We start from the raw sequence: 12,415 nt of genomic DNA on the forward strand, positions 1-12,415 counted from the left end.
AAAATGACACAGATGCGTTCCCGGGCTTAAGGGGTTAAGATCTCTGGTTCTTTTCAACAACGGAGATGGTATTTGTAGTCACTAATGAAAACAAGCTCTTGAAGAAACTTGCTTTGCTCCTCCATGCAGAATTATGCGGCTGGAAAATCTATTCCCAGGGTTTTACACATGCCACCTGGGTCCTCTCCTCAACCACACATTACTCAATGAGTTTCAACAACCACCAAGACCAACTGCTCCTTCCAAAACACACACTATGCACAAGTGTTCTCGTTGGAAGTCGAGATGAAATGAAAAAGTGCCCCTTTAACCCCTTCATGCCCCCGACAATTCTGTGTACCTACTTACTAAAATACTAATACTAAAATACAGTATGCAATATTTTTCTATTCTTACAAATCCTATCGTGTTTTAAAACAAAAATGATGCGTGCTTAGTGCTTACATAGGCCTGAACCAAATACTTTCAACCAATATTATGACATCCACCAAATCTATCAATCTTCAACCTCAAACTGTAATTCTTCATGTTAACCTTTTTTCCTCTCCCAATTTAGTTGTTATGCCAATTCCCCTGTCCCCCTACAGCAGGGGCCTTCAACCAGTGGTCCGGGGACCACCAGTGGTCCTTGAGGGGGTTCCAGGTAAGGTGGTCCCCAGCTAGATGATGAATGAGAGTTGGTAACCAAATGGACCCTTATTAGATGTTTAACTGACAGTTAAACATCAATGTGATGATTGACAGACAGAATTGCTCAGTAGCGCCCCTCTGCCAAAAAGAGGACGTTTTGGTATTGCAGCTGAAAAAGCTTGGAATGACAGACAGTCAGATAGTGAGAAAAAATATCTGGATGTTTTTTTAGGCTTACAACCTGTTTAATACGTATTAGGGGGCAATATTTCTATATAATATATTTGTTTTACATTCATGGTGTAGCCCCTTTAAGAGTGTGAAATTAAACCAAATGGACCGGTTTCATTTTACACTTTCAAGAGTTAAATTATTGTTAAACATCTGTAGGCCTATTACTTAATTTACAAGAAGTCTACACAATTAGAGAATGTAGAAGAATTGTTATTTTGATCAACGTTTGCCTGTTATCTCTCCTATGGTACCAAATCAATACAACATAGAATTGTGGACAAAATCTTATCCAACGATAACAAAATAGTCTTGGGTCTGAATCTCATCAAATGGTGGTCCGTGGCTCAAATGCTAAATAAATAATGGATCTACAGTATGATATTATGAAACATACATTAACCACTTTAGCCCTAGGCAATTTGAAAATAGCTGATCTACAAGCTCACAACGCGTCGCATCGCTTGTAACAGGGTATTTCTATATTGTTGTATTGATACTTTTACTTAAGTAAAGAATTTGAGTACTTTTTCCACCACTGTGCACCTTGATATGAAAAGGGTTGAAAACCACTGCCCTAAAACATTGGTTCTCAAAGTGGGGTCCTTGTGGGGGTACCAGGGGGTCCCCAGCAAAATGTGTTAATATAGTGTCACAATCATTTAACCACTTTAACCATTATTTTAGTAGATATACATATAGCATCAAGGTATGGGCCATTGGCAGGATGTGTGTGTGTCGCTGTAGAAAGTATCTTTACCATGGAGTATTTGCTGATGATTCCTGTGGCGTCCCCATGGTAGATGTAGACCGCTCCACCATAATCGTCCTCTTTCGGAGCTCCTATGGCAACATCTACAAAAGAACAGAGGATAAATACTAAAAAAGAGGACAATACGCAGACTAACTTAAGATAACATGCCCAACATAGGGACGCCAGGTTGAAAAGTGGTTTGATATAGAAATGATTAATAGTCCTAGAGATTCCCCTCCATTGACTCCCATTGAGACCTGGAACGCATCTGTGTAATTTTTTGATTTGAGCTGAAAAGCATTATTTTACACTTTGTCTATAAAAAGTTGAGCACCACTGATATAGCAACATACGTTTTTTTCAGAAAACTGTTGGGATTTTAGTAGAATCGGAACCTCAGGGTTAAGTTTTGGACCATGACAGAGGCGAGCAGTCTCAAGCAAACTGGAGCCACAAGAGGCACCACCAAGCGAGCTAAAGCGAGCGAGTTGCCGTGCCGAACGTTGCGACGTTCGCTTGAGCCTACTCAGCGCCGTCTGAGTTACGTACCGATAGACACAGAATGGTAAATCATGTTGTGGGGACAGCTCTGCTTCCGAGTTCGCGGCTCCTATGTTATTTCTCCGTGGGATTCGCGGCTCCTATGCACGGCTTTTGGGGTTTTCTAGTCGTCTATTTACCGGATTGTCAAGCCGTGTTATTTCACCGTGTTGTGTGAGATCAGGCTGGTATATGTATATCAGTTGGAATCTGATATGGTTCATAGTTCATAGTCACAGTTCAACAATTACAGTGTTGCTAAGTTGAGATGGTCTTCCCTGAAGGGATTATCAGCAAATATTGCCCATGTGTGTGTCTAAAATGACCCATACACAACCACACAGAGACACACTTTTTAAACTGTTGCTCTTTCTCTTTCCTGGCACTGGGTGCCGTTTGGCTCATATAAGACTTAAGGCCTGGCGTACGCCTCATAATACTTGAGAGGGCTGAGAGACTGGCATCCATCCCCTGGACTCATCTTTGTCTCAGATGATGATATGCTCTAAAGCTTACAGCCTGGCACAGCGTGTCTGGAGCATACTGTCCTTTTGGGTATTATAACTCATTAGACTTTGTGGTGTGGAGAAAGATTTAGACCAGCGTCATAGCTGACATTAACCCATTAAGACCGGGAACGCGTCTGTGTCATGTTAAGATTTCTTCGGCTATTCAAAAAATAGCAGATCTACAAGCTCATAGCGCGGCACCGAGTGCCGCGCTATGAGCTTGTAGATCTGCTATTTTTGGACATTTTTGGTCATTTGTAAATGAAATCTTTGCTTCTGGGGGATTCTACAAATGTCTTCTAAATCTCTAAAATAAACAGTTTAAAAAAAAAACTTTTTTCATGTCAAGGACCCCCAAAAATATATGTATTTGGCCGCGGACCCCCATCTCAAAATATGTTGTTCCAGGGACCCCCAGAAGCACAGATCGGAGTTAAAAACGTTCGCTTTATAACATCTTAATTCAAAGATGTGCACAAGTTTTCCACGCTTATTTTTTTTTTGCAGATCTACAAGCTTGTAGCGCAGCACTCGGTGCCGCGCTATGAGCTTGAATATCTGCTATCTTTTTAATAGCCAAAGAAATCCTAAAACACAGATCCGTCCCCGGTCTTAATGGATTAATCTGCTCTTTCCGAAAGTAGCTGCTGTAATTTAATTTGAAAGAGCTACTCTAGAAATCACGCTACGCCTTCGGTTTGACTCGGGAGAACAAATAGCCTGGTTGATTCTAGTATGTCAAGTAAGTTGATTATGCTCTAATTTGCAATAAAGGAGGGACATTCAAACAGTGTTATACCCACCACCACTTTATTACAGTGTGGTGCCGAAGGGGTCAGTATGGTCTAGAACGGCGTTTTGTCAGCACCTCTGTATCTGTCACTGTATCTCTGCCACCACAAAAAAATGGACCAAGCACAGCGCAGCTCAAGCTGCCACGTGCATATGTGGGGTCCCTGGAACAACATATTTTAAGATGGGGGTCTGCGGCCAAATACATATCATTTTGGGGGTCCTTGACATGAAAAAAGTTTGAGAACCATTGATTATAGCAACATACGTTTTTTCAATGCCTACGCCAATCACAGCCAGGCTTTGTCGGGCAGAGTTATCAATGTTGGCACACAAAGCTCAGCTTAGCACGTTAGCACGTCATTGGTGATGTATTCTTCGGCCTGCACATACGTCATGTCCTAGTATGAGCGAATAGGGGAAGGGGATCAACGTCATCAACGTCAGCTGTCCCGAAATCGGGCCAAACAAAGGCGCGTATTGGTCAAAAACCCGGATGTGTGTCTCAAAGAACAGGAAATGCAATACACACATCACTGTAGCCCAATAATAAAGGATAGACATTCTCCCACTTACAATAAGACTGTAGAAATGTTTTCAATTAAAGATGCAAAGCTATTATGTTTGGGGGGAAATCAAGCCAGATGATAAAGAGATAAAAGCTAATTCATTTACTGTCTATGCTTTTTTTCCACAAGTGCACAGGGAATCCATAAAATCCTTTTTTTCCTTACAATAACACAGCCCTCCAGCCAAGAAACGTTCTTTGTTTAGAAAAGGAAAGTGCATATATGGACTTTCTCCTGAGATGGCATAAGGAGAGAGAGAGGTTGTTTCATTCCCTTCGCCAGCTCTTTATGGCCTTGTTTCCACTCTCTCAGAGATCTCACCGGGTTTTACAGCCACTGACAACACTTAAAGTGTCTATTAAGAGAGCTACAGTAACAGCATGTTTCCCAGCACACCGACTGGCTTTAAGTAAACACAGGGTTAATGACACACAGACACAGACACACGCACGCTCACGTGCACACACACACACACACACACACACACACACACACAGGTGAAATAAAACGGATTGACAATTCCGTAAATAGACGACTAGAAAACTCCAAAAGCTGTGCATTGGAGCCGCGAATCCCACAGAGAAATAACATAGGAGCCGCGAACCCGGAAGCAGAGCTGTCCCCACAACATGATTTACTATTCTGTGCCTATCGGTACATAAACTCGGACGGCGCTGAGTAGGCTCAAGCGAACATAACGCAACATTCGGCACAGCAACTCGCTCGCTTCAGCTCACTCGGTGGTGCCTCTTGTGGCTCCAGTTCGCTTGAGACTGCGCGCCTCCGTCATGGTCCAAAAAGTCAATGGAGGGGAATCGCTATGCAGAGCTTTTGGGGTTTTCTACGTCGTCTATTTACGGAATTGTCAATCCGTGTTATTTCACCGTGTTGGGGTGAGATATGTATGTATGTATGTATGTATGTATGTATTTATGTATGTATGTCTGTATAGTGGTGGAAAAAGTACTCAAATGTTTTACTTAAGTAAAAGTATCAAAACTGCAATGTAGAAGTACTCTGTTACAAGTAAAAGTCCGGAATTCAGAATTTATTTGAGTAAAAGTACAAAAGTATTGGCATCAAAATGTACTTAAAGTACCAGAAGTAAAAGTACTAAAATATTTGAAAATAGCAGATCTACAAGCTCACAACGCGTCGCGCTGCGACGCGTTGTGAGCTTGTCGATCGTCTATTTTCAAATAGCTTAGGTATAAAGTGGTTAATGTATGTTTCATAATATCATAATTTATATCTGAAAAGTATCTAGTAACTCAAATTTTCAAATAATTGTAGTGGAGTGAAAGTACAATATTTGCCTCTGAGATGTAGTGGACTAGAAGTAAAAGTATTGGGAATTGGAAATACAGTACTCAAGTAAAGCACAAATACCTCCAAATTGTGCTTAAGTACAATACTTAAGTAAATGTACTTAGTTAATTTCCACCAGTGTATATATATAGTAGATTCTTGGCAGAGATTTGGTGTAGAGTTAAGGTTCTTTGGGTTCTCTATGACCCCTGAGCAGTGACTTTAGAAGGCGATTAGGAAACAGACAGTTAAGACTGACCTTGATAACCGTCGTCATCGATGTCTCCGATGGAGGCGATGCATTCTCCAAAATGTGCGTTGTAGGCGTTGTCGCCGTGCAGGAGGCCAGCCTCCTCCATCACCCCCTGAGGAGAACAACAGAAACCATGGAATGAGAAGCAGTAACATAGTATAGTGGGGCAACCACAGAACATTGGGTCACAATTGCCAAGGAGCAGTGTTGATTTTGACAGCAATTTTATTTTTGTTTTAGTCAACTTTAGTCGACTAAATATCATAAGATTATAGTCGACTAAATCTACAGTTGAATCTACAAGCTCGCAACGTGTTGTGAGCTTGTAGATCGGCCATTTTCAGAGCACAACACTCGAGCGCAACCAAACAGAAAATGTCTTAGTTCTACTGGATCTCTTCTCCACTAGTAGCCTACCTCCCATTTTAGTCTAGTTTTTATTTGTTGACGAAATTCTCTTAGACTTAGTTTTAGTCATCATAGCTTAGTTTTTATTTCGTTTTCGTCAGTGAAAAAAGGCAGTCGACTAACATTTTAAGTCATAGTTTTAGGCGACAAAATCAACACTGCCCCCAAGTCCGCTTCACATGCACACCACGCTGTCTTGCTCGATGCGTTGTTTTGCCAAGGCGCTTTTGAAGCATCTGTGCCCGTAATGTAGCGAGCGTTTACAAATGTAACCAAATGGACCCTCATGGGTACATTTGGTTACATGTGTAAACCTCTCACTACAGTGCTCTCGCTATTTTTGTTATAAATTATTTTATATTCTTCTCTGATAAAATAAAAGTAATGACAGCAACCTCCATTGAAGCAATTTGGCGTTGCATCAAAACACACACAAAGAACCAAACCAGAGCAGTAAAAACACGCCAGCAATAACTCATTGCAGGTATAACATTTAGAGACAGAGGAGGCCTAATCTTAATAGGTATCAATAATATCACTAGTGAAACAAATAGCGTTCCACTGCTTCGACGTAATAACATTATCATAACATTGACGGTCTGATTTAAATCAAATATAAACGGAGCTCGGCGAGTCCATAATCCAGAAAGGCAAATACACATTTAAAGAGTGACAGTAGATAACTGCTTCTGTACAGTATCAAAATCCAGATACGGTGGAGGCTTTACAAAGACCTGTGTGTAGTACAATAAACTGTCACGTTATGTAGGCTATGCTGTGGTGGAAAAAGTACTCAAATGTTTTACTTAAGAAAAAATATCAATACTGCAACGTAGAAGTACTCTGTTACAAGTAAAAGTCCGGAATTCAAAATTTACTTGAGAAAAAGTACAAAAGTATTGGTATCAAAATATACTTAAAGTACCAAAAGTAAAAGTACAAAATGTTTTGAAAATAGCCAATCTACAAGCTCACAACGCGCCGCAATGCGACGCGTTGTGAGCTTGTAGATCGGCTATTTTCAAATAGCCTCGGTATTAAACAGGGCTAAAATGGTTAATGTATGTTATAATGTAATAATTTATATCTGCAAAGTAACTAGTAACTACAGTTTTCAAATAATTGTAGTGTAGTAGAAGTTGTATGAGATGTAGTGGAGTAGAAGTAAAAGTATAGATAGTTGGAAATACTCCAGTAAAGTAAAAGTAATTGTACTTAAGTACATTACTTGAGTAAATAGTTACTTTATACCACTGGATACGGTGTGGAGGCTTATACAAAGGCCTGTGTATAGTACAATAATAAACTGTCATAGTTATGATATCGTGTTCCCACGCTGACCCGTCGGTTGCCACTTACATTGCCCCTGCTGAGGTACACGGTCACCTGGCCCTCGTCCCGGAGCTGACTGTGCATGGGTGCCCCCACCAGCAAGTCTGACAGGCCGTCCTGGTTCAGATCAACTGCACACAATGAGGAGCCAAAGTAAGAGCCCATCTGGAACCAAGGCGAGAGCCCCACACACACACACACACACACACACACACACACACAGAACATTGGGTCAGTTAATGCCAAGGAGAGGTCCCAATTTCCCTCCTCCCTCGTCTCCCCTAAAGACATGGCAGTTCTTATGAGTTTATTATGCCTGATCTGACCTGGATTTGTTTTTCTCGCTTTCATATCTAGACCAATATTAACCCATTCAATCCGGGAACGCATCTGTGTCACTTTAGATTTTTTGGGGCTATTCAAAAATAGCATAGGCACCGAGTGCCGCGATATGAGCTTGCAGATCTGCTATTTTAGAAAAATCGTGAAAATATGTGCAAATATTTGAATATATATATATTTTTAAAGCTTTGCTTCAGGGGGGGGGGGGGTCACTGGAACAAACTATTTTGAGATGGGGGTCCACGGCCAAATACATTCTCCTTTTGGGGGTCCTTGACATGAAAAAGTTTGAGAACTGATATTATAGCAACATAAGTAAAACATGTAGAAGACATTTGTAGAATCCACAGAGGCAAAGATTTGAGTTAGAAATGTTCGCTTTTAAAAATATATATTCAAAGATTTGCACAAACGTTTGTTTTTCAAAAGAATTGCAGATCGACAAGCTCATAGCTCACTCGGTGCCGAGCCATGAGCTTGTATATCAGCTATTTTTTTAATAGTCAAAGAAATCAAAAAATGACACAGATGTGTTCCCGGTCTTAAGGGGTTAAAGTAATATTTACACATCTTAGGTTCTGAGATCTGCCCTGATTCTCTGTTATTTTATCTGTGCACAGAACACATTAGCTACCTCCCTGCATGGCTCTGGTGGTTGCTGAACCACTGTTGCTCTCTAAACACTGAACATGGATGTAAACAGTGTGGTTCTTAGGACCAAACAATCACTGTAGCATGTCTGCCCTGTATCACCAGCATCAACCACACAATCTGATGGGAAGAGAAGTCTAAATAGATGCTGTTGCCATCTCTTTTCTTTAAACAAAAAAAGGAAGATATGCTCAACCAATTTTACATTCAGTATTCATAGCGTATCACATACAGTAGTTGAAAAAAAAAATGTTATTAGAATTATCTTGGTTGCATTTAGATAGGATTTGGAGTCTATACTGTGTGTACATTATTAACACGGCGATTTGAACCAACGGCAGGCGTGTGTAGTGGCCATAGAGGCGAGAGGCGTGTCTAGCAGCATAGCTTGGAAGGACGAGACCGCCCGTTCAGAGTATGGGAAAGTATCCCCATTGGCTTAAAGGATAGCCAATGATTGAAAACATGTTGCGAATATGTCGAACACATGGATGACTAGTAGGTCAGTCTCTTCTTAGACCAGCTTGCAAGCTGGTAAAAATGAGGGATATTACTGTTTCTGCTTGAAAAAGTTATATTGAGATGATAAACATTCCTGTGTCAGAACACTGTTAACATAGATTAGGAGCTGGATCATACCATTTTCCCTGAGGCTTGAAAACTCTTCACCAACGATACACCGTCAATTTTGAATATGTAAACCTGGGTGGTAGGAGAGAGAGAGAGAGAGAGAAAATAAATGAGAGAGAGCAAAGACAGACAGACATCTCTGACTCCCTCCCGTATCATCTGCAAATGACAAGACAAGGCAAAAACATAAACAAAGTGCGTACTTTCCCACTGCCGCTGTGCTGAGGCGCTCCGGCAGCAACGTCTATCACATGAGGAGACGAAAAATGTCCTGCAGTCACTGCATAGCCTGGAGAGACACAAGAGACAGAGGGTTGGGGTGAATTTCTAAGGCTGTCATTTGACCAAGAGCAGCACAAATAAGCAACACAGTAAAAATCCTCTGTGTTAAAGGAAAAATTGTCAACCTAAATCCCATTGCTCTGGAGGTGAAGAGTTCAATAATAAACGTGGCAAAAAAATACCCTATGTCTTCAGCATAGTTGTCCGTGAAGTGTTGTTGACACTGTGAAACGCTGACGTCAGACCGCGTCAGGCGCCATATGGGCATGTGGAATATTGTGAAATGAGACTGACATCATTTTGTGGAGAAATACACTGAAGACATAGGGTATTTTTTTGCTACACTATATTATTGATCTCCTCACATCAAAAACAATGAGATTTAGGTTGAAAATCGACAACGTTTCTATTGAACCCATTCACTCCGGGGACGCATCTCTGTCATTTTAGATTTCTTTGGCTACTCAAAAATCGTAAAAAAAAATTGCAAATCTTTGAATATATATATATTTTTAAAGCGAACATTTGTAACTCAAATCTTTGCTTCTGGGGGGTCCCTGGAACTAAATATTTTACAAATGTTCACTTTCAAAAATATTTATTTACAAATGTTCAAGATTTTTCAAAGAATAGCAGATCTACAAGCTCACTATGAGCTTGTAGATCTGCTATTTTTGAATAGCCAAAGAAATCTAAAAATGACAGATCTGCGTACCCGGATTGCATGGGTTAACTCTGACAGTGCACAAATGTAACCAAATGGACCATTTGTGCGCGATCTCAGAGTTATAAATGAAAGAAATGTACATTATTAACAAGCTCTCACCAAGGTAGCTGTATCTGTGGGAGTCAACTTCCTCTTTGTTTGGGTTGTAGAAGGTGTCAGAGGTCAGGTTGTACACCTTAATGGTCCCGGTCCAGTAGTACGACCCCGGCGCCCCCATCACCACCAGCTCCTGTAAATAAATGGCAACACAGCATCCGTGTGAACATCTGTGGTCCCAGCAAGTTACATAGACCAGTGGTTCTCAAACTTTTTCATGTCAAGGACCCCCAAATTGGCACGTATTAGCCCGCGACCCCCCATTAGATAAGATATGCCAAGGACCCCCAGTTTGACATGCATTATTGGGCTACGGACCCCCATTTAATGGCATTTATATCTCTTCGACCCCAATTTATATTGTAAAATCAATGTTAATTTAACTCTGAAAGTGTACAAATGGAACCAAATGGACCCGTTAGGGTCCATTTGGTTCCATTTGTACATTCTCAGAGTTACAGACCCATAAGGGTCAATTTGGTTCCTAACTATCTATCATTAAGCTGGGGACCCCCTGGAACTCCCTCAAGGACCCCTGGGGGTCCCCGGACCCCACTTTGAGAAGCAATGACATAAAAGGTTCGAAGAAAACTGAGGGAAAAAAGCGTACCACTGGGCGGTAAGGTCTGGTTAACCGATGGCCACAGGCTGTGTTGTATTATCTAACTGTGAACCACACCACTAAGACTCAATGCCAGCCAAAAGCTGCCCCCCCCTTTGATGTCTTGCAAAAAATCCAGGACCTTAGCAAAATCCACGGCTATAAAATGATTTATTCACAGTTTTTTATGATGACTGACAGTAATTCAAAGCCCTCCAGAACATAACAATTAAGGACGGGGAGAATTAGAATGCAAAATATGTTTGTTCGGGGCTTCATCTTTCGTTTACTACGTCCCTTTGATATATGAACCGCGACTCCAACACGATTTCAATCTCCGTTTGTCAGTCTGAGTCATTTCGTTTTTTTTCACCCTTTTTTCAACTGTGATTTTTTGGTCTCTCCAGTATCCCTCAAGGAGCTAATTACCGCCGAGTCACCAACTGCTGAGCAGTCATCCATACAAACAGACAAACAAACAAACAGACAAACAAACGAACACGATGTGGTTCGTATTGAGCAGTGCCTGAGCTGTGGTCTCAAACATCTGCAGATGTTTGAGATGGCTAGGCACACCGACCGCAGTTCAGACAGGGTGACGAGTTAACAGCTGTCCATCTACTACTTCCTGTCTTTAAAATTCCTCTTAGAAAAAGGAAAGAAAAGGGGAAAAATATATTTTTTTAGTAGCTTGAATCAATGTTTTGGAGCTGCAACAGCTTTACAGTGTCTTAAACAGTGCTGTGCAGATGTACTGACAATTCCGCTTTGGCTGTGATATTCATTAACACTTGAGTCAATTGCCCTAAATTAGCATAGTTATGATCAAACCAATGACCAGTGGTGGAAAAAGTACTCAAATGTTTTACTTAGAAAGTAAAAGTATCAATACTGCAATGTAGAAGTACTCTGTTACAAATAAAAGTCTGGAATGAAAAATGTACTTGTGTAAAAGTACAAAAGTATTGGTACAAAAATGTACTTAAAGTACCAAAAGTAAAAGTACTAAAATGTTTGAAAATAGCAGATCTACAAGCTCACAACCCGCGTTGCAGATGCAGACGAAAATCTGAAATACACCAGTAAAGCAAAAGTACCTCAGAATTGTACTTACTTTTTTACTTCTAAACCAATGGGATTAGAAGTTGGACCTAGCTTTGCAAGCCTACTGTGGCCTCTTACCTTGCGTGCACAATGGTTTTCAGACTCATGTTTTATAGTATATTAAACTGAAGCTAATCATAGTAACATGATCTAATTTATTAACAGGGCGTGTGGGTCTACACAGGAATGATCTACACTACAAGCTTGGGCTTAAATGGTATGTTATTGTAAGTTATGTAATTTAAGCCACAGAAATGTAGGAAACTTTGTCATACGTGCCGAAAATTGCTGATAAATCAGCGGAGATGAAGTCCCGCCCCATGCTAAACTGGCACTGTGAGTGACCTTGCTATTTAAAGAACTCACCATGTCAAACATGGACACAATTTGGCCGCCGAAACACAGCTGCTACAGATGTTTTGGTGGAATTCTTAAGGCAGGGGAGGCACCGGGGTTTATCCGAGTGCAAATGAACCAAAACACAGAGCGGAAAACAGCGACCTTTAACGGTTGACAGAATGGCTACATACCAAACAACGGCGAGGCATGCCAGCCAGCATCAACTCCCATGCTCGAAGCCAACTCCCTCCCCACACTGTCGAGAAATCCCAGCTAGACAATATCAATGTGTTCGCCCGGGGGAGTTCCTTGTTGAC

The 12,415-nt window shown here is 41.0% G+C and overlaps 1 protein-coding gene across 1 annotated transcript in view; it reads right to left on the reverse strand.

The window, feature by feature from the left end:
• Positions 1 to 12,415, reverse strand: part of itga9 (integrin, alpha 9) — a 134,604-nt gene that overhangs the window by 97,931 nt on the left and 24,258 nt on the right. Inside the window, exons 6-11 of the mRNA XM_084077210.1 lie at positions 10,058 to 10,187; positions 9,153 to 9,238; positions 8,959 to 9,021; positions 7,354 to 7,491; positions 5,593 to 5,698; positions 1,622 to 1,716 (exon numbers count right to left, since the gene is read on the reverse strand). Coding sequence (XP_083933336.1) covers positions 1,622 to 1,716; positions 5,593 to 5,698; positions 7,354 to 7,491; positions 8,959 to 9,021; positions 9,153 to 9,238; positions 10,058 to 10,187 — 618 coding nt within the window. The remainder of the gene's footprint in view (positions 1 to 1,621; positions 1,717 to 5,592; positions 5,699 to 7,353; positions 7,492 to 8,958; positions 9,022 to 9,152; positions 9,239 to 10,057; positions 10,188 to 12,415) is intronic.

This window comes from Gymnoscopelus microlampas (assembly GCF_963454915.1).
Source record: "Gymnoscopelus microlampas genome assembly, chromosome: 13".
Classification (NCBI taxonomy): Eukaryota; Metazoa; Chordata; class Actinopteri; order Myctophiformes; family Myctophidae; genus Gymnoscopelus; species Gymnoscopelus microlampas.